The sequence below is a fragment of the Conger conger genome, chromosome 14, assembly GCF_963514075.1.
Source record: "Conger conger chromosome 14, fConCon1.1, whole genome shotgun sequence".
Lineage (NCBI taxonomy): Eukaryota > Metazoa > Chordata > Actinopteri > Anguilliformes > Congridae > Conger > Conger conger.
Genome location: NC_083773.1, coordinates 19,867,409 through 19,891,515, shown reverse-complemented (window position 1 = coordinate 19,891,515; position 24,107 = coordinate 19,867,409). Strand labels below are relative to the sequence as shown.

General features: G+C 41.8%; 3 protein-coding genes across 6 annotated transcripts; 2 read left to right on the top strand and 1 right to left on the bottom strand.

The window, feature by feature from the left end:
* Positions 1–12,921, top strand: LOC133110552 (solute carrier family 45 member 3). Of its 2 annotated transcripts, XM_061220741.1 has the most exons (6): positions 5–26; positions 1,450–1,522; positions 8,690–8,923; positions 9,524–10,333; positions 10,712–10,977; positions 11,645–12,921. In XM_061220741.1, the coding sequence occupies exons 3-6, from the start codon at positions 8,782–8,784 to the stop codon at positions 12,125–12,127; spliced, it is 1,701 nt and encodes a 566-aa protein (XP_061076725.1). In that variant the 5' UTR covers positions 5–26; positions 1,450–1,522; positions 8,690–8,781; the 3' UTR covers positions 12,128–12,921. The 2 variants fall into 2 exon arrangements, with proteins under 2 accessions (XP_061076727.1, XP_061076725.1); XM_061220743.1 differs by lacking the exon at positions 1,450–1,522 and having other exon boundaries at positions 1–26.
* A 3,149-nt stretch (positions 12,922–16,070) lies between these two features.
* LOC133110553 (uncharacterized) lies at positions 16,071–17,442 on the bottom strand. Of its 2 annotated transcripts, none has more exons than XM_061220744.1 (2): positions 17,331–17,442; positions 16,071–16,994 (listed from the first exon to the last, which is right to left on the bottom strand). In XM_061220744.1, the coding sequence occupies exons 1-2, from the start codon at positions 17,350–17,352 to the stop codon at positions 16,333–16,335; spliced, it is 684 nt and encodes a 227-aa protein (XP_061076728.1). In that variant the 5' UTR covers positions 17,353–17,442; the 3' UTR covers positions 16,071–16,332. The 2 variants fall into 2 exon arrangements, with proteins under 2 accessions (XP_061076728.1, XP_061076729.1); XM_061220745.1 differs by having other exon boundaries at positions 16,071–16,985; positions 17,331–17,421.
* A 725-nt stretch (positions 17,443–18,167) lies between these two features.
* si:ch211-117k10.3 (Krueppel-like factor 15) lies at positions 18,168–23,999 on the top strand. Of its 2 annotated transcripts, none has more exons than XM_061220191.1 (3): positions 18,168–18,308; positions 19,633–20,732; positions 22,417–23,999. In XM_061220191.1, the coding sequence occupies exons 2-3, from the start codon at positions 19,696–19,698 to the stop codon at positions 22,583–22,585; spliced, it is 1,206 nt and encodes a 401-aa protein (XP_061076175.1). In that variant the 5' UTR covers positions 18,168–18,308; positions 19,633–19,695; the 3' UTR covers positions 22,586–23,999. The 2 variants fall into 2 exon arrangements, with proteins under 2 accessions (XP_061076175.1, XP_061076174.1); XM_061220190.1 differs by having other exon boundaries at positions 19,582–20,732.
* Positions 24,000–24,107: the final 108 nt, after the last annotated feature.

Sequence of the window (24,107 nt, the reverse complement as noted above, 5' to 3'; positions counted from 1 at the left end):
TTCCGTGCAGCTAAGTGCTACTTCCTGTGAGTCTCCTTTATGATGTTATTTTTTTTTACTTTCCAGCTGATGTAGTTCATGTACAGTGTGTGTTTTTATCACAGTACATTTATGATTATGCATATGCGCCCCATGTTTGGATTGTATTTCTATATTCTGTCGATAAATCTCTCTGATGTTTCAGTGGAAGTTCACTCCAGAGCATGCGTATCTACAGAACAGTATCAGAGACATTGTGGTTAGCTGCTGTCTTCTGTTCAAGGAGGGTGTTATGAGCCATAACTCACCATTTTGTTCATCAGGAAGTGCACATCATTTCCAGTCATTTATTTATGTATTTAAACAAGTTATGCTGTTAGTGATATGTGGAAATACTGAAAGCATTACCACCATAATATTACACAAGAGATCAGGATTTCTCAAGTGAATGCACTGCAGTACTGAACACTCATGCAGTGTCAGGGAAATGTGAAATAACACCCTTCTTTAACATTTGGCACTCTGAATACCAAACACAAATGCATCAACCTCACTTGTCCAAATGTACAATGTATGTTTTCAATTTAATTTGGTATTATCAAAAATATTCAACATCAGCTCTCTTTAAAGACGATGATCAACATCCTAAAACACAGAATGTTGCAGACATGGACAGTCACAAAAAAAAAGAAAGAAAGAAAATACCAAACCACAGCTTGTGTCTCTTAAAATAGTTCCAACAAAGCTGAAATTTAAGTTTTGAAGAGCTGTAAGACAAAGCATCAGACTCTCAGGCCAGAGTTCTCAGATGGAAACAGCAGATGTCAGCCCTTTTTTTGTTTTCTTCATTAGTGTGTTAGTAGAAAGGAGCAAATCCAAGTTCTCCAATGTGTGGTACAACCTACCAGCTGATTTTCTTACAAAACTATCCGACAGTGTACCTAAGAGAATTGATGTAGTTTTAAAAGTGAAGGGTGGTCAGAACAAATATTAATTAGAATTTGTTTTTTAACTCTTGACTGCTCTTTATAGTACATTTTTTGATATTTAAAACTGTCATCATTATTTCTGAAAACATCTTTAAGCTTTACAGATTTTGACACAGAATACTTTTTCACAGTATTGTATTTCATGTATTCATGGCCGTGGGAGGCTGTTGTCCTTATCTCAGAAGGTGATACTAATTTGATTCTTGGATGTGCGCTAAGCATTTAAGGGGAAATCAGGCATGGCCTTGGTACCTGTAGGCGTAATATGCAGCTTTGTGCTCCTGTGGTAGCCAAATCTATTAGAAATTGTCAGAGGGTGTGGAATGAGAATGTTGAAATTCAAGTTTCAAGCTTGTCATCAGCGCTGGTTCCCCATTGGCTATCCCCTATGTTCCCTGGCTCCGTCTTTTCACTCCTACAAAGGATACTTCCTTCTTTTCCAGCGGCACGAGCCCTGACTCATTGCTGCTTTCCTCCACAGTCAAGATTGCATGTCAACGGAAAGGCATGCTATGCTGATGTCCCCTGCTCAAACTAATTGAAAGCGTCTAAAGGTCAGACAAATCTATATGTATTGTGCTTTTTTTCTTCTCCAAGTAATGTATTAACATACCTTTAACTAAGTATTATGGGGGTGTGGTGGCTTTTGAAACATAAAATGCTCCTCGAGGTGATGTTTTAGTTTTGTGAAATCTGACAATAGCAATTGATGAATTCTACGATTATTACCGTTCTGTTGTTCTACTGATAATTTGACTGAAAATGTTTATTCTATACTTGAATAGTTATTTGAGTATTTATCATAAAATGCAACATACAGTACATGATCTTCAAGCCAATACAGGAAAGATACACTTATAAATGCAATGATCCAATTTGATTAAGCTCCAATTAAATATGATTTGATTCACCTCTGATTTAGTTCAGTTTAGCTCCCGTTCAGTTCAGTTCAGGTGTGAAACAATTCAGTTTTACATTTTAACATGTTGCCTGAAATTCTATATTTCTCAGGGGTCAATCAGGGGTGTCCAATTTTGTCCAAGAGGGCTGATATGGGTGTTTTTGTTTTAGCATCTTATTCTAATCATCAAGGGTTTGATTATTGACATGATTAGTTTATTAGTTGAATCGGGTATTTTCCAATAATAATAACAAAAAAACAAAACAGAATGAATGAGCAGAAACTGAATGAATAATACAGAGTGCCACAATCATTGTTTTAATTGTTTTGTATTTAGTAGGCTACTTCCAGAAAGGGTAGGAGTATCACAAGGCAGGCGGTAGGGGTGTCACCTTGCCTAGCAGTTTTATATGTAATTCCATTGAAAAAGCTGAAAGAAAGTCATTGATTGAATAGACTGCTAATAACAGTAATTGTTCGTTGCATAGATTTGCCTTACCATTAAACCAAATGTCATTGTGACAGCCAAAGGGTCATATATACTATTGAAATTGGCCTACTTTACTACTTAAATTGGTCAGAATTTGAATGGTGTACAAGGTAGCAGTTATAATTACAGGGAGAATAGAAGGTTTTCCACCATGCACTTGAGACTGGGGCTGTTTTCAGTAGTTTGTTTTGGGGGTGAAGAATACAGGATATGTTTTACATCCCATACAAATTGCAACTGAGTTCCCACCTTCATGGAAGAAGCAGATAACAAAGATACCAAGTTTTTAAGGACAAATTAAAATGTTTATTTCTATAATAATGTAATGCATAATTTCTTACTTAAGCAGAGAATGTGAGTCCAAATAAATAAAAATAAATAAAATAAAAATAAAAAGTTTAGATCACTGTGATTAGGCATGTTATTTTCTACCATGTCATTGTCAATTCATTTCAAGTTGCCCAATCTATCCTCCTGTTGGGTTTCACTCCAACCTTAACAAAGCACACCTCATTTAACAGCTAGAACAGGGCTGCCCATCCCTGTGGCTGGAGATCCACCCTGTTGTTGGTTTGCACTCCAACCCTAACAAAGCACACCTCATTCAACAGCTAGAGATCTCATTGAGCTGCTAATTAGAAGTGCCAGGTTGAAATGAAAGCCTAAAAGACAGTAATCTCCAGGTGCTGGGTTGGGAAGCCCTGGTTACAGGATTAGCTTTTTACTGAGCTATCACACTGTAAAAGCCAAATTCCTATTTTTATGTTTTACGTATTTCAAGATTTGCCAATGGAGCAAGAAAAAAAAAAAAAGAACTAACAAGCTAATATTTTCTACTTGAGAGAGGAAGAAAAATAAATAATTTAAGTATCTTACTAAAGTATTTTGTTGCAGTGCATATCGGCATGAGTCTGATACTGATTAATTTGACCGATTATCCACTGATATCAATACGGCCCAGACGTTATTATGCGTCCCTACTTTGTGTGAGACCTATTGAGCTCTCGACTCTTGGTTGTATTTTCTTTACTTTCCGAACGAGTTTAGATTAAAGAGTGTCATTGCAATTCAAGCCGACTTTTGTCATTGGATCACTGTGTCCGTCATAAGGAGAGTTTGGTGTTGTGTAGAGAGGCCACTGTCAGTTCTTTGCTGACTGGAGTAAAAATGAATTTAATTTTTATAAATTCTTCCATCCTTTGAGAATACTGACAGCACTTTTGAATATTTGGATTCAGGGAGGGGACAGCCAACTCTGAACCAAAAGGGTTTTGTGAGAATATTCATTGGGCCTTGTGCCAATCTATGTGACAATTTAAAGGACGTGCATTAAGCAAGGGGTCACAAGCAAGTTCTTCATTTTTCTTGCAGCAAGTTATTTTGTTCTCACTTAAGTCAGCACATTGTGGTGTCCTTGCTACAACGCCTCCTACTATGTCCAGTCTCACACCCATTATGCGTTTCTGCTCATGTTTGAGGTTAGAGGAAGTCTCATGTTCTCAGAATTCGCCCTATTGTTCACTTTGTGTGCATTTCTGCGTATGTCAGACCTGCGTCAAGTACGTAATTGTTTTGGATTCTAACATGTGTCTAAGCCTTACTGGGCTTTACGACTCTTCACTCCTTATGACTAGTGATTGTGGATAGACCGGCAGAGGCATCTGGGTGTTTGGGGGTGTTTCATAATCTATCAGAAGGGAGCAAGCAGACAGGCAACAATGGTCATTTGCTCACCTACCACCTTATTGCTACATTTTGTTCTGGGAAAGGGGTATAAAGCTGGTACTTGAACAACACTGTGTTGTCATTGATCTGCCTACCTACCTCCATATTGTGTAGGAGACTATTTTGGCTTTGATAATAAATTGTCATTGATCGAAGCTTTGGAACTACAAGACCAGATTCCTACAATTATTAATTCTATTTTTCTCATAGAATAGCAAATTCTGGAGTAACTAAAGAGGGGATAATGCTGGTAATATGAATGAATGTCTTTTATCCCATATGTTAGTTGTCTTGGCACATAAGCAATTAACACTTAAAAGCACATGTGCTATAAGATAAATCTGAGCAGAATAATTAAGCATAAATAAATACATCATGAAAATAAAATTCATCCACATGTTGGAATTCATATAGAAATATATTATTTGAATTGTGGGACAGGAACTTGTTTTCATTCATAGTGTTTGTGCTGGGTGGGTGGAATTTTAACTGATGTAATCTTCCATCTTAGCAACAGCATGGAAAAAACAATAATCAAATATCTGTTAATCAAATGTATCCACATCCAAACAAATGCCTATCCTTCATAGATCAGTCATTCAATCAGATTAATTTTGTTTCCATCATCACATGCGGACAAGATAGTATATACGGTGTAGAGTGTATAGACAGAGAAATATGGGGATAGCGTTGTCATAACAGTTCATGTAAGCCTCATATGGTGACAATAGAACAGTCATGTTTTTTCAAAATTATTCCAGTCAGTATTCCTGAATTCAGTTACCAGTAGTGATTGTTACATCAGTATTAGGATGTTCAGTTAAGACTTATTCATTATTATTTGTCATTTATATATATTTATTTGTGTTCATTCACCCTACATTCGATAAATTGGCACAGTCACCTTGCTCTTTCTGTAGTTCTATAGTAAGAACTGTAGTTTAAAACAAGTACAGCATATAATTTGTTCATCTGAATTTATTATTAGAATATTATTAACATACAATTTACATATAATTATTTCCTTCCAAGTTGCAGTGTTGATCAATTATTTGTGCGACTTTCACTTTCACTTTATTATTACAAATATATTGCTGTCTAAATCATTAAATGCGTATTTGCACATATATTAAGAAGTGTCACCATATTGATAATAGCTTTTAAATATGTGTAGTATGTCCTATTTCAGTATTTTCAGTATTGCGCTGCCTATTCATTTTAGTGCTTTATCTCTATGCAGATTTTTGAACAACAGGTAAAGGAACAGAGTTAATGAACAGATTAACTATATTATATTCAATGTCCTTGTTATTTTGTTTGAGCTACAGCCCAAGGTGAGATAAGAGGACACACCTAGGTTTGCACAATGTGAGGTGAAAGGTTACGACAGCTGTTTTTGACGTCATAGATTTTTTCCGCGAAGCACCTCCTTGAAAGAATTACCACGTTTTATGTTCACTGGAGTCAATATATTCAAACTTTCACTGGTTACCTTCTACCATTGACCATACAAGTTTGGGCCTGCATTGTAATTACCTTAAATCTAAGCCTGTTAAATCTGATTACAAAGCCTGAGGTGTTTGACATAGTCAGGGAGCTTAACCAATGATTGATTTTATCCAAGCAGCTCGCAAGTGTAAGGTGCTAGAAGGTTGTTTAATTGTCCGCAGGTCCTCTAATTTCTTAATGTTTATCACCAATTCATTATTTTTAGTGTGACCCTATTGTTTGAATATGTGTTTTATAGATCCTGTGCCATTTCTTTGGTAATAACACGAGAGAGAGAGAGAGAGAGAGAGAGAGAGAGGTAAAGAGAGGGGGGAGAGGGAGAGAGAGGGAGGGTGCATTGCAGTGGAGCCTGTGGTAGCGATTGCTGTTTCAATCACACGCTCCGAGGAGAGGGGGGAACCCTGCCTCCATCTCTAAAATGGGACTTCCTGGATGACAGGCGGGGGAGAGAAATATAAGATCTTAGAAATGAGTCAGAGCAGGATTTAATGAGTGCATTGGTGTGGACTTCATTCTGGGAATTTCAGTATCTTGTTCTGCCAGATACAACCCCCAACAACAACCTTTTACACTGGGTAACTTGAGTGGCATTTCATTGACAATCTACATCTTTTACATTTTTTAAATTTTATTTTTTTGCTTTTTCTGTTTATTTCCCCCCTTATTTCCATTGCTATTGTTACAAAGAGCTGTATGAGATGGTGTGACTTTGTCTGTAAAACAGGCTTTATTACCCAAAATATACAAAAGCTTGAGTCAACTTTTTGGCATCTTGTAAGGTCAGGTGTATTCTTTTGCAATGTTTCTAAGATGAAAATATGCAGTTCTCGTAACATTGTTAATGTGCTTCTTAAACCTAAAGATGAGTATAGCTGCATATCATCAGCATTGCTCTGAAGGTTTATAGGCCTTCTAATGACTTAACAGAGTGGTACAATGTACACAGAGAGAATTATAGGCGGTCAAGTATTGAGCCCTGTGGTACTCCATATAATAGGTCATGTTTAATGGAGACATATTCTCTAAGACTGACAAAAAACAGTCTACCAGTTAGGAATGACTTAAACCAACTTAAGACGTCCTTGAGTCTCCGAGTGGTTCCAACTGGTTCTCCCCATCATACAATATACCCTTGGGTTACTGCTACTATGTACAATGGTTTTTGAAAATGATGACGGTCTCTAATCTAGCTTGCTCTTTCTCCATTTCTGTTCAACCTTTCAATATTTTCTCTTAACAGCGCGAGTGTTGTCATTTTTCAGGGTATTCTCACCTGCCACCTTTTCTTGGATTTCTCTGGAGCAACAGTGTCAAGAGTTACATAACATAGAGTTACAATCTTTTACTTTCTCATGAATGGTAGAAGAGTTCTTACACATACACTGAGTGAGCAATTTATGAGGTTGACCTATACACCGTAATGCAAATATTCAATCAGCCAATCATGTGACAGCAACTCAATGCATAAGAGCAAGCAGACGTGGTCAAGAGGTTCAGCTGTTGTTCAGACCAAATGTCAGAATGAGGAAGAAATGTGATCTAAGTGACTTTGACCATGGAATGGTTGTTGGTGTCAGAGAGGGTGGTCTGAGTATCTCAGAAACTACTGATCTCCTGTGATTTTCATGCATAACAGTCTCTAGAGTTTGCAGAGAATGGTGCAAAAAGACTCTCTGAGAGAGTCAGAGGAGAACTTCCAGACTGGTCAAAGCTGACAGAAAAGTGACAGTCATGCAAATAACCATGCATTATAAGAGGATATGCAGAAGAGCATCTCTGAACACACAGCATAACAAACCTCTTAAGTGGATAGGCTACAGCAGCAGAAGACCAATAACAAAGTCGAATAAATACCTAAGTGTATATACATTATTCAAAATAATATCAGAGGAAGTAACTGCTGACAGATCATTAAAGTAGCATCTCTTAATTCGCTGAATGGTATTCTTAACAGTGGGCATAGTAGTATTAAATAAATAATAAATAACAAATAGCTATAGTCCAAAATTGCAACATCAACTACTTGTTATATAGTAATGCCAAAGGTGTCTTAATCCTCACATTTTCTATATGATTTTATTGCTCATAATTGGTGTAGGGTACTAAAAACTAATTAAAATAATTTCCAATTTGTTTTTAGACTAACTCATTTACTATTACATTTCAAATCAATTTACTTCTATTTAAATGTATTCTCTGAAATGTTTGGTTCAGATTTTGCTCACACTGCGTTTCATCTCAAATGTGCCATTATACCCAAACTGCAGTGATTTCTCATTCTCATGAGAACACGCAGCTTCATTTTTAAAATGAACTTGCCAGCCTTGTAAATGAAAGCAAACTGGCAGAAGATAGTAAAAGGAAGTGAACATTGTATGCGTCAAACATTTTTGTGTATGTTGAGCATTTTCCTATGCACGTAGAAAAGGTTATTTTGCATGAAGTATTAATAGGTTCATGAAATTGACTCACCGTATTTAAGCTGTTTGATGTTGGGTGGTGTTGCAGCAATATGCAGGCCATATTGCTGTGGCGCATATCATTTATTCACGGGGGAAACTTAAAAAGCAATTTAAGTTCCAGGTGTATGGGTTGACAGTATGTGATGTGCAATGAAATGCATTGTGGTTTTAGAAGTTTAGGAGCTAATAAAATCATCAATGCAGCCTGTACAATTGTACAATAAGCCAATGTAAGGTGGAACATTATCTGAGCTGATATTTTTAGATTTTCCATACATTGAACATACTTGTTCCATTCTGTTTTAATGAAATGCAAGGCCACATCCGTGAATCAGCTAGACTCGGTCAAGTGATAGATTTATCATAAGTACAGTAGATCATTCATACAGGGGTATGCATATGCTGTATTAATGCTGGCTTTCTTGGCATGCTTGTAGTGTTATCAACGTTGTTTTCCCATGTTTTCATTGGTGCATTGGTGTATCTTGCTACACAGAATTATCCTTTGGAAGCTGGTAAGATAATCAGATTTCTCAGCCAAGGAGCACTTTGGCACTCCGTCGGAAAGGCCCCTTTCAATATTTTCTTCAGCCTGCTGGTTAAATTGACATGAAGCCATTGGACTTCCTTCCAGGGAGTGGGCGATCGACCTGTGGATGCTGTGAGCGAGGGAGCAGAGAGCGAGAGAGGTGGAGAGTGACAGACACAGAACAAGTGCCTTCGGTCATGAGGACCAGGGTTGTTCAGCTGTTTCTGGTCAACGCATTGTCCTGTGGACTGGAGATATGCTTGTCGACTGGAACTATCTACATGCCACCGCTTCTGCTGGAAGCCGGGATGGAGGAGCACTTAATGACTATGGTCCTGGGTGAGTTTTTAAGGGGTCTTAGGTAGGGGTTTTACTGGTTTTGCTGGTTTTTAAGGCCCGATACCTGTGCTCTGCCCAATAACCCTTTCGGATTTTTTGCATGTTTTTTCTGTGAAATTCTAAGTCAGTGTTCTAGAACTCAATTGCTTGCTTTTAGTTGCCCGTATGATTGTGACATCAGCATTAGCATGTTCAGTTATGAATATTCTAATCACATACGTGTGATCTTAGACCTTAACGGGTTACTCAGTCATTCTGTATTACATATGGAGTGCTCTGTCTATCAAATTCAACCGCACATTACAACAGTGGTATGCAGAAGACTATCTCTGAACACAAAACACGTCAAACCTGGATAGGCTACAGTAGCAGAAGACCAATAAGTCTAAAAGATAAGTCCAGGTAATAAATACCTAATAAAGTGCTCACTGAGTGTATATGCAGTACATAAGCCCAATGGGGATCATATGTACTCTCTAAGAGTTGAATTGACACTGGACATTTTACTGTGCAGGTAAAGATGTAGCAGTGATGGAAATGGGATGTGGGGGGAATGAACAGTCAGCTCATGTGCCCTGATCTCATTCCTGTTGCTGTCAGCTCTAGGGCCGGTGCTGGGGCTGATGTTCGTGCCCATAATCGGCAACACAAGCGACCAGTGGAGCGGCCGATTTGGCCGTCGGCGACCCTTCATCTGGGCACTGAGCTTGGGCATCTTGCTCAGCCTGTGGCTGATTCCCCACTCTGCGCACCTGGCTGCTCTGCTGGCCCCGAGCCCCCGGTTCCTGGAGGTGCTGCTGCTCGTGGTCGGCATTAGCATGTTGGAGTTCTGCGGACAGGCCTGCTTCACGCCCCTGGAGGCCCTGCTGTCCGACCTCTTCCCCAGCGAGGAGGAGAGTCGCCTGGCCTTCTCCGTCTACGCTCTCATGGTCAGCCTCGGAGGCTGTGTCGGCTTCCTGCTTCCAGCCGTCGACTGGAACTCCAGGCCCCTGGCACACTACATGGGCGGCCAAGAGGCCTTCATCTACACCCTGCTCAGCCTCATCTTCCTCCTCTGCCTTCTGACCACCGCCTTCGTCTCCGAAGAGCGCGGAGGAGGCCAAGTGTCCAAGCGGCCTTCCGCCGGCCCTCCGACCAAATCCGGGGCGTACTGCTTCCTCCGGCCCCCCCTTCCCCGCATCAATCAGCTGCGCCTGGTCCTGGGCGGGTGCCTCACCGCACTGCCCCGGCTGTATCGCGCATACCGCCAAGTGCCCTTAGTCATATGGCGCCTCTTCATGGCGGAGGTGTGCAGCTGGATGGCGCTCATGACCTTCCTGCTGTTCTACACAGACTTTGTGGGGGAGGGGCTGTACCAGGGGGTGCCCACCGCTGCTCCAGGTTCGACAGAGAGACTACGGTATGACGAGGGTAAGACCCTGCGCTTTGGCCCAGCACATGGCTCTGTGTATGGGACATGGTTCTACAGATAAGGTTTAGCTCTGTGTATGGGACATGGTTCTACAGATAAGGTTTAGCTCTGTGTATGGGATGGGATCCTACAGATAAAATTTAGCACTATGTATGGGATGGGATCCTACAGAAGGTTTAGCACTATGTATGGGATGGGATCCTACAGATACGCTTTACACTGCAGAAAAAGCCTGTCTTAACAAGTGTTAACGAGTAAAATCTCATGTTTTTCTCTCAAGCAGAAAATATTTGAATAAAATATTAAAATCAGGCGTGACTGTGATTTTTAGGATGTGTTTCTGGAAATTGAGCCTGTGTAAACGTGCGTGTCACCAGGTATACGTATGGGGAGTCTGGGGCTCTTCCTGCAGTGCTCCACCTCGGTGGTCTTCTCCCTGCTGATGGACCGGCTGGTGCAGTCGCTGGGGATGAAGACGGTCTACCTCAGCAGCATAGCGGTCCTGGCGCTCGCCACCCTGGTCATGAGTGTGTCCCGCTGCCTGCCTCTGGTCACCCTCATGGCCGCTGCCACCGGCTACACCTTCAGCACCCTGCAGATCCTGCCCTACACGCTCATCTGCCTCTACCACGCCGACATGCCGGTGGGTGCTCCTGTTGCCAGGAAATGGAAGCCGCTAACTATTAACTGGGTTGCCGATGGTGAGGGGGCAGTGGAATACTGGTCGTAAGCAGAAGTGGAAAGCCCAGGGGCTAGAAAGTAAAAGTCCTCCCCGCATGGATTTGCTAATTAGCATAGTTATTTGCCTGGAGGTAGGACTATTAGTGAAATCTGTGGGTGGAAAGACATAGCAGGACTTTCCAGCTCTGGGCAGGAGGCTGGGGCTTGCTTGCAGGGTTCTGCAGTTTTAAACTCTGGGTGGGCCTCTGCTATACAGTAATATTTAAATTTTTCAAATGTCCAGCTGTATATGGGGGCAGTTAGTTGGTAGGGGAGGGTAGGACGGGGCGCAGTGAATCACCTTGGGCTATAGGGGGGGGGGGGGTGTAAAGTTTGCAGTTCTTTGCATCTCCCAGATTTTGCCTATTGTCTGCTTTGGTAAGAATTTCACAAATGTCCTGATTCTTTATTTCACATGAAGAACTTAATTTAAACACCAGTACACCCACCGCCCCCCACCCCCAGAGGTGGATCTGAGACCAGGCCTAGGGGTTATTTAAAGTACACAGAATTGTGGTGCATAGCACTGTGCATTTTAATAGATATGCATAAGTTTCTTTTTAAATTTATTTATTTTTACCTTCTTCCAGGTATTTTTCGGCAATTCCAATTCACAAATATCTGAGGACCAAGAAAAAGTAGAGAAGGCGTTGATGCTGCCCCCTGGCGGCATCAAGCAACATTGCAGCAATGGACATCCAGGCGGGAAGCCAGGATCAGCGTCTTCAGCACCCGGGCTGGCTGCCGCCCCCACCCTGGGAATATACGTGTCCCTGCCCCTGGACGGCGCCCTGCTGCCCCCCCACGGACCGCCGGAGGTGGCGCGGGGGATGGGCCTGGACATGGCCATACTGGACAGTGCCTACCTCCTGTCACATCTGCTGCCCTCGCTGGTCTTGGGCTATGTCGTCCAGTTCACCCGCAGTGTGGCCGCTTACATGGCCTGCGCCTCCGTCTTCAGCTTGCTGGCCATCTACATCTCCAGCAGGGTGATATTCGACAGGGCCGACCTCGAACGCCACAGGGTCCGCCCAGCGCAGGCTTATAAAGGCACTCTGGATGTAAGAACTTGATATAGGGGCACATTTCACCCTATCCAATCCCAAATTATATATTTTTTATTTATTTTAAAAAAAAGAACAAAAACTGGATTTGGTTGAGTGTGCAATGTTTACATTCAAATATAAAATGCTCAAATTATTTAATGTAACAAATAAGGGCCAGTAGAAAGCCAATTTGATTGGTTTACTTGGTGACAGTGAAATTCAGTTAAAGATGTTTCTCTCAGGGATATGACACCATGGTGCCTCCTCTGCTTCAACGTCTGGAGCTCAAGGCCCAGTGTTCTGGCCACTACACTATCTACATTTCAGATGTCCACTTTAAAAACTTTTTTCTTTTTTTTTTAAGAAAAGAAGTAAAAGGATTTCAAGATATTGAATGCTTTTAAACAGCTCGAGCAGGACTTGCTATTGCCTTAATACTGTTTTTTTGTTTGTTTGTTTGTTTGTTTTTTTGGATGAAAATATTTTGGATAATATTGCCATAAAGAACAAATGTACTTACTGGTTGTTTTCAACTGGAACAAACTAATTTGTTATTTAGCTGAGGCTTTTATCCAAAGTGACTTACACTTGATTAGACTAAGCAGGGGACAATCCCCCCTGGAGCAATCAACATAAAAGCTAAATAACAAAATCATTATAATGAATTATGTAGCAGAAAGAGATGACCACTCTACAGTGGACAAGTCCTCTTATGTAGAGTTGTTTGAATATTACTTCAATGCACTTTCCATTCCTCAGGTATCTGAAACAGATTTTTATCAATCATATTCATTACTCATATAATTAAATTATGGATTTAGTTTCTTGTTCTTTCCTTTTCTAATTTTATTTTTCATATTTTAGATGTATTTTATGTTTCAAATGAATAATTTAAAGACAGTAACTTAAAGGTACAATAGGCAATTCTGGACTTCTAACGGTCAAGAGAGGAATAGCAGCAACAAACACCTTCAAACCACAACACTGTTTATCCCTCCCCTTTCTCTATAAACGCGCTGACATTGAAATGCCATTGGCTGTGGCAATTAGAACCAATTTTCAACTAATGAGCTTGAATTATTATATAGTTATACAATGTTTTGGTGTCGGGCCATCAAACCCCAAATTTAAGGACTATAAACACAGTGAGTCTTTTTCAATGATAGGAAGGGATTTACCAGTAGTCTTGTAACAATGTTTTAACACAAAAATCTTACCTATTGTACCTTTACATTACATTTTTTACATTATTGGCATTTGGCAGACACTCTTATCCAGAGTGACATACAGTTGACAAATTAGGAGACAATCCTCCCCTGGAGCAATGCAGGATTAAGGGCCTTGCTCAAGGGCCCAACAACTGTGCTGATTTTGGTGGATGGATTAGAACCATCGACCTTGCGTGTCCCAGTCATTTACCTTAACCACTACGCTACAGGCTGCCCTTTAAGTGAGTTGTACACATGGAGTCGCAGCTTAAAATTCGGGCCCATTGAGATTTGAGTGGAAGTAAAACAAGGGAAGCTACATTTTTTGAGGCAAAGTGGATGAAATAATCCCGTGTTGGATGGTGCCTATTAACTCCGGCCCATCTCCTGATGAATATACTAGCTACATTAGCGAGACAGCATTTTGCTTTCTGACATCCATCCATTTGCTGTGGCTTTCTGCATTACCCAAAGCATATCTTAATGCTTTGTTGTGTCAACAGAATTCAATGCACTGCACAATTGCTGGTTTTTGGTGTTGAGATACGATATTGTTCGCCATCTTGTGAAATAAGCGTATTGCATTAGATTACATTACATTACAGTATTGAAGCAAGAGTCTAAGACCCTGCTGTTCTATGTTTTCTGCAGTCTATGATCAGTCCACCCCACCCCACCCCACCCCACCCCACCCCACGTGCCATTTGACTGCACTTTCCCGCCTTGTCTGTGGGTGTCGGTGTTGAAACATTTTTTAAAATCAGAATTAATAGATTTTTCCCGAAGAACAAAAAAACTTTTATATGACACTGAGATTTTGTAATGGTTTATTAATTTTAACCATTTACTTTTTTCAGAATACCTCATAGCAGAGTTTCATGGAATGCATCTACATTGTTTTCATAACGAGATGGCAAAAATATGGTTTGGAGTGGGAAAAGATGGTGATCGTAAACTAATTTCACAATATATATTGAAATTACTTGAGGTGAAAAGGTTATTAGTTGAAAGATGAAAACTACAGTTGGTGGGAAATCAAAAAGAAAACCATTACAGAGGAAGAATGATTTGGGACCTTCCAAAAATTCCAAAAGAGTGCATCTGCACATTTCCTGGGCACAACAGTAACAAAGGGAATTATGTTTAAAGAATTTGGATTAACTTCAGCAAATGGTGATTTCATGCAAGTCTATTTAATAACCATTAGCTTTCAACCCAGGACAAATCAAGGTCATTCAATGCATTACAAGGGTTTTAATAGACACTCACACAACTTCAGTATTTTTACATAGTAACCTTTTTTTTATGGCCGGATATAAGCAGTGTAGGTTTGGTATCTTACTTAAGGATACTAAACCACCTTTTAGGTTTCAAGTCCTATTCCCTGACCCTTATACTACACTGACACACCTGACAATTCATACAAAACCCATGTAACCAATAAATTGTTGGTGAGCCTTTGATTTTCTTCAAGTGGTAAGTTAGTTTTAGATCACCACACTGTTGTCAAAGTTAAGGACAAAATGTTTGGAGTCGTAGCTAAAGGCCCACCAACAGCCGGCAGGAATTTACTTGCATCCGTTTTGTGGGAACCGTAGGGCCATTAAAAGCAGGGAGGGCTTGAAAGGGATCACAGCCTGCATTTAGCATAAATCACCGTTTCATGGACACGATTTCCACTGGAGTTTTTCTACCACACATGTTGTAGATTGTAGATGCAATTGATTTGTGAATGTATGATTGTAAGAAAGCTTAAAAGCTTTGAATATGCTTTCAAATTTAGGATTTAAACAAGTGCTCATTTCAATAACACATTTTGCTTTAATGTTATATGTATGAGAACAAGCAGTACACCATTACACATTTCTCCTCAAAATGCTCTTGATGTCTCAAGGTTGAAAGAAGCAAATTCAATGAATCAGATTTCTTTTTCCAGGCTACCTTGGATTTTTTTTTTAACGTGCATTCGGGCTAGGTTGCTTCGCACTTGTGCAGCTCATGGCAATGATTTAGTGAAGAAAATGCAACCAAGAGGTGGTGATGCATTGCTTTAACAAATGTAAGTCCACAGAAATGACCAGTCTATAGTCAGCTAGCCACCCCCAGTTGACTACCAACTTACTTACCACCTTAAATCACAGGTGTCAACCGCAGTGTCTGCCGGTTTTTGGGTTGTTCCCGGTACCGGTGGTTCATTAAATTGATTTGCAAAATCCACACACTTTGTTCAAGGCCTTAATTGACAGCTGATTGAAAGGAAACCAAAAACCAGCAGACCCCTGGGAATTCAGTTTAACACCCCTTAAACCATCTTAGAATCCCAGCTGGTCTTTGCTGGAATTGTCAGGAAAGATGTGCTCTGTACAGTTACATATACTGTAGATCACCTGGAGCTTCAGGGAAAGAACCATGACAACTCTTACAAATGAAATTGAAGTCAAAGCCAATGTTTGTTCAGGATTCATCATAACAATGCTTCCCCACAAGTGAAGTCTGAGCATGAATGTTCAGATATGGGCATGCAGGGGAATGAATCAAGGCAATTTGACACTTCAAGCAAATTCTAAAACCCACGTTTGTACAGTATTGGGGCATTTTCACTGCCCCAACTTTTCTCCCACAGGAGCATTGTAATGCAAAGCATTTGTTCTTGCCTTTCCAACTGTACAAGCATGTTGACAAGGATTGTACATGGCAAATCCATTTGTCTATATAAATCATGAGTACATTGCAAATGTTCCATACAAACCCTTGAACAAGATGTTTCAACAGTATACATTTTATTTAATATTGTTAACTAAAAGTATAAAAGTTATGCATTTAATAAGAACATCTTCATGCAACAGTACCACTGCCCTGTTAGGCTTCCTCACGCTGCAAATAAAAATTTGGAGAATTGTCTCAATCGTCTTGCCTGAGCTTGGGCTTTGTGCTCAAGGTCCAGGCTCAGGCCTTTCAGTTCAGTACCCTCAGTCAATACCTCGGACTGCAGGCCAAAGGACAACTACGCTCCCAGCTTGCACTTCACACGAAGGAAACCTCCACCAGGGAAAAGGACGGGGAACGGCACTCAGGGGTAGAGTCAAGCAGGCTGACTGTGTGGGAACAGGGCGGAGAATGCGAGGGGGAGACCTTCCAGGACAGCGGGGACCACCTGGGGGATAGCAGGTCGATGAGTGACAGATTCGGTAAACTGTCCAGCTCAGGTTTTAGCTTCTCCCCCTCACGCGGTGTGGACGACAGCACCTCCGCAGGAACGGTAAGGGGGGTTAAGGGGGGGGACTGGACTTTGAGGGCCAAGGAAGTGGACAGCACACTGGCAGAGTGGCACCGAGATGCCAGGGAGGATGTGCCAACCCCAGTGTACTCCACCACAATCTCCGGATGGGATTGGACCTCCACAGGAACAACAAGGCCCCCATTGGGCTCAGGAGTGTGGTCCCAAGTTAACGGGGACCGGACTTGAGGGGACAAGGAAGGGGAGCGTGCACTGGCAGGGTGGCACCGAGGTGCCAGTGCAGAGGAGCGGAGCCCAGGGTACTCCACTGCAGTCGCTGAACGGGACATGCGCACAACTTGCAGCCTTTGATGCAGGTCAATGGACGAACCGGAATACAAAAAGCCAGTGTCCAGATCCAGGAGGGACGACCCATCACCATTTCGAGATGCAGCCATATCTGACGAAACTAGAAGCGTTACATTTCAGTGTACGTTACTTCATTTAGATCTTACTGATAACCAAAATTAACCAAGTCCGTGCAGTTCATACTTTACATACGTTAGTGTCTGCACATGTATGACATTTAAACAACGTTTAGAATGAACATTTCAGAACGACGTCGTTATTCTTTTCAATCAACATTATTAAATATTCCTTTGATAAAATTTGCGACGTGATATGATCTTGCGCTCTTCTCGCTAGTTGATTTAATCATTCAGGCTGCGCCACACAAAATTAGTTAACCACCCAAGTGCAGACCACACTATCAATCCCATCAGATTAATTTTCTTTTCTGTCTTACCAGAGAATACTTCTTTGTCCATGACCTGACTTGACTTGAACGCGGAACTCGTTGGGCTGGATTTATAACCCCGCTCCCGATTCACACACAATTCATCCTAATCACCCCCCTCTGTTTTGAGTTACGCTTAATTATAGGTGTCACTGAGTTAAGGGCCACTCATAAGCGGACAGGGCCATAGGGAGCACAAAAAGCAGCAAGTGTGGGACGCACTTTTGGCCTAATTCGGCGACCCTGATCGGAATGTAGAATATATATATATATATATATATATATATATATATATATATATATATATATATATATATATATATATATATATATATATATATATATATCACCACAACTTAAAATAACATCACGTAACAGTTGGCACAGTAGGGTACTTTGAACCAGTACATTTGCATAAGGCTCCGCATAATGATTACCGCAATTTAGATTAGTAGGATTGTTATCAGGAGGTAGCGTTGGCGAAGGCACTTGGTGTGAATTAGCCTACTGGAGAAATACGCCTAATAATATTTTTTTAAATAAATAAATATGGAGATCTGCGCGAAAATGGCCAACTGTACATTTTTCATTCTACTGTAACGCCATGGGTTAAGTTTGTTTTAGCTGTATTCTGCTTGGTGGCTTCATGTGATTATAAGCGAATGAAATAATAATATAATCAGCACTCGAGGGAAAGAGAAAACAGACTAGAGTATGTTACGTATTCAAAAGCTTACTGCGTGCCTTTTCGAGGAAAACCAGTAAGATCTCACACAACGGGTCGAGCCTCCCCTTCAATAACCAATCAGAAGGGTGCAATCGGATCCGAGCCCCTGGCTACAATGTGTTGCAGTCATGTGATGGGCCTGCATCGTGATAGAATGCCAACATTGAACTGTTGAAAGAGCGACGTTTCCTTTTTAATAACAATAACAATAACAAAAAATAGAAAGCATCGTGCACTATGATTCAGAGTACCTTACTTAGGTAAGTCGCGTTTTCGTTTTTTCTACTTAGCTAGTTAAATGGCCAGACATAATGCTACAGCATTATAATTTGGCTACCTTGCTAGCCAGCCTGCTATGTCAAGTTCGCCAGCTTGGTAGTTTATGTGCAAAATTGTGTACTTTACCCATGAGCAAATCTGAGGGATAAAAGTCGTTGCTTCACAAATGTGTTATACGACAAGTAGCCTATATAGGCTTTAGTTGACCAACTATGGAATCGTTTATTATGTTTTTACTTTCTGAAAATAAGCTTGCTAATTGTATAACTCCAAAACTCCAAAAAAAGAGGTCTGCACGGTAGGCTACCTGGGCCATGTAGCATGGTTGCAAGCAAACATCTGTGTCATAACTGCGTGCAAACGTTGTAAGCTAGCCAGCTAGTTGGCAGGCTTCCCAGCAGCGCGAGTCCTTCGTGCGGAGCTTTGTAATGTATCTGATAGTTGTGACACTCGTGTAGAATTGGATACTGGCTTGTTGGTTAGCCTACCAAACGTAGCAAATTATGAACTCTGTTTTATTCGAATTGTAAAGTGTTTTGTGATCAATAATTACCTGGACATCGCTGTGTCTTACTAGATATAGGTTTAACATTAAACGGCCATTTTAGCAACCGAAATGCACAATGTATTGCTGTATATAGTAGCAACTCTATTAACTTGAATAAGCAGCTAATATAAATGTAAAACGAAGTCGAGAACGAATCAACCCCAAACCAAATATTTTATCTTTATACGTTTCGCTTTCCTTCATGAACACTTGTTTTGGTGTCTGCGTCATCCAAATGTATTCTTCTCACAAGTAGTTTTAAAACGTAATTTGTCGTTTGCTCATATTTTTTTAAGTCTGACAGTATTTAAAGTTAACGCAAGATTGACAACAGGAGGCACCAATTCAAGGCTTGTAATTTGATACTGCTGATCGTACGGGCCAATGGCAGGAGAAGAGGGGCGGGTCGAAGTATATACACATCTTTTTGTCACGTTGCAAAGGTGGTGGTGTTTTCACGCGGTCTGGTAGCCTGCACGCTAATGGTACTCCCAAGTTTTTGCCACAGTTTTTGCTTATCGTAGCAACCATATAGACTGTGTATCATGAAATAACCTAACTATAAATAATATCTCAGGAGTTTTATACTGTTTGTGTCCTACGATGTTAAATACATTAATAAATCTGAGTTGCAAAAGATACTTTGTACAATAATAATAACATTAGTAATAGTAATTATAATAACTCATGTTACACTCTCTTTGCAGGTAATGTGCTGTGTCATATCAGTTTCCTGTTTTTTTCATTTATTTTTCTAGTTTTGCCACTTAGAAATATATATACGGCCTGACCCAGCATAGTGGACCCCTGACTGGACGCCAATGGTCTCAGTAAGTGACAAAGACGTGCTGACCGATGGCAATGACTCGCTGAGGACATTGGCAAAACTGCCACTGGCATGTACCTACAAGAGTGCTGTGCTACCCTTTAAGGAGAATGGCCTGGCAGCTCTGGCCTTTTCAGAGGGAGGGGAGAGTGAGTGTAGTGAGGGGTCCAGCTCAGGCTCCTGTCTCAGCCCTGTGTCCCAGGACACGAGGTCCAGCTCTAGCCCCGGCCCGGGAGAGGATGGGAGCCTCCTGCGCCTCTATCTCATGTCCACGGTGGGTGGCGAGGAGAGAGTCAGCGGCAGCCAGACGCCCAGACTGCCAGACTTCAGATCCAGGCTCCCCACCAACTTCTCCCCTACCCTGGAGGAGATAGAGGAGTTCCTGAGGGAAAAGATGGAGCAGGTCAACAAAGACGGTCTTTTGGACCCAGATGACCAACCGGAAGCCAGCCCCCCCGACCCCATGGTTCCCGCCCTGTCCAGCAAACTTGATTCGTTGGAAGCCAGTTCTGTCCCAGAGGCCCCTGCTTCAGAGAGTGCAGCCCCGCCCGCTACCTCGGCAACCCAAGTCCTCGTGGGACCCTCAATGGTGCTTCAGATTCAGCCCCTCCAGCTGAGCCCCCCGCCCCCTCAGCCTGCCCCTCAGAGCAGCAGCAGTGGCGGGTTCAGGCTGGCGCACCTGGTGCTGGGTGTTGGCGGGAGCCAGAACTTTGCCTTGCTGCCACAGGTGTCCCCCGCCACTCTCTTGCCGTTGGTTGGTGAGGCTGGCAGCCAGGACCAAAAGTACGTGAAGATCGCGCCTCTGCCCATCACGGTGCGGACGCTGGGGGTGCCCGGCGGAGGAAGCGGGGGCCTCGTCAAAGCCGTCCCGCTGCGGGCCGCCAAATCGCCATCAGAGACGCAGCGCATACACAAATGCTCCCACCCAGGCTGTGAGAAGATGTACACCAAGAGCAGCCACCTGAAGGCCCACTTCCGCAGGCACACGGGGGAGAAGCCCTACACCTGTGCCTGGCCAGACTGCGGCTGGAGGTGAGGTGCTGGTGCACGTGACGCTGCTGCATGTGATGCTGGTGCACGTATCACTGGTACATGTGATGCTAGTGCACGTGACGCTGGTACACGTGACGCTAGTGCATGTGTCGCTGGCGCACATGTCACTGGTACATGTGATGCTAGCGCACGTGACACTGCTGCATGTGATGCTGGTGCACGTGTCGCTGGTACATGTGATGCTAGCGCACGTGTCGCAGGTGTATGTGGTGCTAGTGCATGTGACACTGGCGCACGTGTTGCTGGTGCATATAACTCCAAATCTTTGATGAATTTCATATGTGAAAAAGTCAGAAGGCAGACTGTCCCTGCTCAACGCTGCTCAGATTCATATTTTCTTCCTATATTTACCTTTAATGCTTTTCCCTGACTTTCCCCAAATTTGGAAGACGTATTATCTTCGGTGCAGAATCAATGCTATTGATTTGGGAGAGTGCAGACAAGCATATGCCCTCCTCTGAAGCACGTTTTGCTTGCAGCTGCTGCTTCTAGCAGTAACACCATAGGCTACAAGTCGGGCTCACACAGACACGAGTTGGAGGAAGACACTTCATATGGACTAGCAGGGTTTGATGCTCCACAAGACACCGCTATCTCGATGGATTGACACCCCTCCCAACCCTTCCCTGGGTGATGTCCTGCAGACAACACCATAGTCTGCACTGGCATGGCCTGATTTTGGGGTCCATTGTCTGACTTTGGGTCCCTGTAGGGCCCACAGCCTGGGCCCAACAATGCACTAGCCTTAACCGCATGAGACACCCAACAGCCCCCTACACTATATCCTTTCTGACCAGACATCCTATTTATCAGTGATCAACTCTGGCCCTGGTTTTCTCCCAGGTAATTAGTGTTTTTAATTGGCCATACTGTCTTCATACCTGGCTTCCAGGTAAAGGGAGGGTGGAACACCAACAGTTCTCGGCCTTCAAGTTGCTGATCCCTGCTATATACACTGGCATTATGCATACTATATAACTATTTTCCCTATATATAGAAGCATGTCTGCCGGGGTGCAGGGTTACAGTGGTGCTTTACATGAACAGAGGCTTAGCCCGGGCAGGTTGTTGTAAGTGAAAATGCAGAGAGGTGTTTCTGCTCATATTGATCCAGGCACAGCTGACTTTACTCTCATTGTATGAAGTGATTTACAGTAAACGGACATCTTTAAGATGTGTGTATAACAATGTTGGTTGCCCTTAAAAATAATTGGTGGCATGCTTCACAATTATTATTCAAAATGGCAATAATCGGAGCATTAATTTGTTAAAAAGGAAATTTAAAATGAACCTCTGGTAAAGGTTTTAGTTATACCTATCAAGTACACTACTGGTGCCCTAAACCTGCTGATTTGTAAATGCATTGTACAGCCAAATATATACAATTTTTGCATTTGATTTTCTCAACGAATAAGAATACAAATGTAATTTTAAGCAACAATACTACCTGCTATATTTATATGAATGCCAAAATGACATATTTCCAAATAAATAGAAAAATTGTTAATCAGTTATTAGAGGTTTTTTCGAGCTGTGAAACACAAAGTCTTGGTCGTTTTCTCGTTGAGGGTGTTTTTTAAAGTGGAGGACATGGAGACAGGTTGACGTGGGGCCCTGTGTGTGTATGGTGGATGTTGACGTTCCGCGTTTCCTCTTCCCGGCAGGTTTTCCCGTTCCGACGAGCTCTCCCGCCACCGCCGTTCCCACTCGGGAGTCAAGCCCTACATGTGCCCCATGTGCGACAAGAAGTTTGCTCGGAGCGACCACCTGTCAAAACACACCAAGGTGCACCGGAGCCCCAGGGCTGGCAGGCTAGTCCGGGCCAGCTGCTGACCCCCCGGCCTCTGCCTGGCCACAGAGCACTACCAACGCAAACATTTCTGAGGGGCTTTCTGAGTATCTTCAGTGCCTCCATTTCACCCAAGAGCAGATTGTCCAGTTCTTTTGTGCTATTCTTGGTGCTTTGGCATGCCTGCTCCTGCCTGTTATTAGCTAGGGCAGGGCAGGGCAGTCATTCTCTCTGGACCCAGGTATGTGAATGGCTACATCTAACAGCTGTTTGTTTTGGCCATTGTAATGCGGAGATGAGACCTCTTGCTCGTATAAGGGGTGTAGGTTGTTGTCCCTTCAACAAGTTCAGTAATCTCTACATTATGTGAATGTAGCAATTCAAGTCTTTGTGCTAATTTAGTTCACTATCCTGTCAGTTGTAATGTCCTGAAGCATACACAAAGCTTGAGTAAAAAGCTATGCATTTATACTTGAAAAAGGCAGCTGATTGTCTCCTTTTGATATGAAGCTATCCATTGTTATTTTACCAAGTATAAAGCTATTTCAAACAAACTTTTCAAAGGCCTTACTTGGCTATGGCTCAGACAAACCAGTCTTTTCCCCCTTAACTTTGATTGACAATTTCATGCTGTTTCACTAATAATGTGCTTTATGAATGAAAAAGCCAAAACCTGTAACTCATGGTGAAGGACTAGGAGCATTTTGGTAAGACTTACTCTGATCCCATGCCAGAACGACAGCACACAAAAAAGAAAATATAAGTTTTTCCTAAAGGGAATAATATGTGTCTAACACACAGAATGTGTTTGAATTGTATGCGCTTATCACTATTTTTAGGTCATTCTAAAAACTCCTGAGAAAATAGAATCAACATTATGTATATAACAATTCTTTCTTGAGGGTGGGGTTGGGTTTGGGGTTTGTTGTTGTTTTTTTTAGTCGACTGCAGGTTTTGGAATCCACAATATATTGCCATTTTAAGCTGCAAATTGCCATAAAAAAAAAAAAGCTGGATTTCAACTTCAAAGAAAGTGGTGATAATACCAGTTAATGGCAGTTAGTTTCCAGGTCACGTCAGTATCATGTACTTCATGCACAGACAAAGTGTATTATCACTGTATTGTCACAGAACAAAATAGGGGTTCCATTGTTCTCTTGGACCGTCCTCCATTTTAAAGATGCCATTTTTTCTAGAGAAATTGCATACCCCAACCACAACAGAACTGTGTATGGTTTTTTCCATTAAAAAAAAAAAAAATGGCTTTGTCACTTTGGGTTGCACACGTCAATGCATAACATTGCCTTTACAAAAAACATGAATTGTCTTTTTCAACAGCAAAGCCATCCAAAATATCACCATAATGAAATATAGGTTATATATTTTTGAATAACAGAAACAAATACTATTTTCCTATGTACATGATGGTAAATGACAATAAACCAAACATTGAAATTACAGAGGGCCTGTGGCATTATTTACATACTTCAAACATTAAACACTTAGCAATTGCAACCATTGTAACTATTCTGAAAGCAGACCAATATACTGTACAAGTGTGATTCT

Excerpts from the sequence above, each read along its gene's own strand:
- LOC133110552 (XM_061220743.1), top strand. The coding sequence starts at position 8,782 with ATGAGGACCAGGGTTGTTCAGCTGTTTCTGGTCAACGCATTGTCCTGT. Across the intron at positions 8,924-9,523 it reads CTTAATGACTATGGTCCTGG|CTCTAGGGCCGGTGCTGGGG; the intron begins GTGAGTTTTTAA and ends TGTTGCTGTCAG. Across the intron at positions 10,334-10,711 it reads GAGACTACGGTATGACGAGG|GTATACGTATGGGGAGTCTG; the intron begins GTAAGACCCTGC and ends GCGTGTCACCAG.
- LOC133110553 (XM_061220744.1), bottom strand. The coding sequence starts at position 17,352 with ATGGACAAAGAAGTATTCTCTG. Across the intron at positions 16,995-17,330 it reads GGACAAAGAAGTATTCTCTG|TTTCGTCAGATATGGCTGCA; the intron begins GTAAGACAGAAA and ends TAACGCTTCTAG.
- si:ch211-117k10.3 (XM_061220191.1), top strand. The coding sequence starts at position 19,696 with ATGGTCTCAGTAAGTGACAAAGACGTGCTGACCGATGGCAATGACTCG. Across the intron at positions 20,733-22,416 it reads TGGCCAGACTGCGGCTGGAG|GTTTTCCCGTTCCGACGAGC; the intron begins GTGAGGTGCTGG and ends TCTTCCCGGCAG.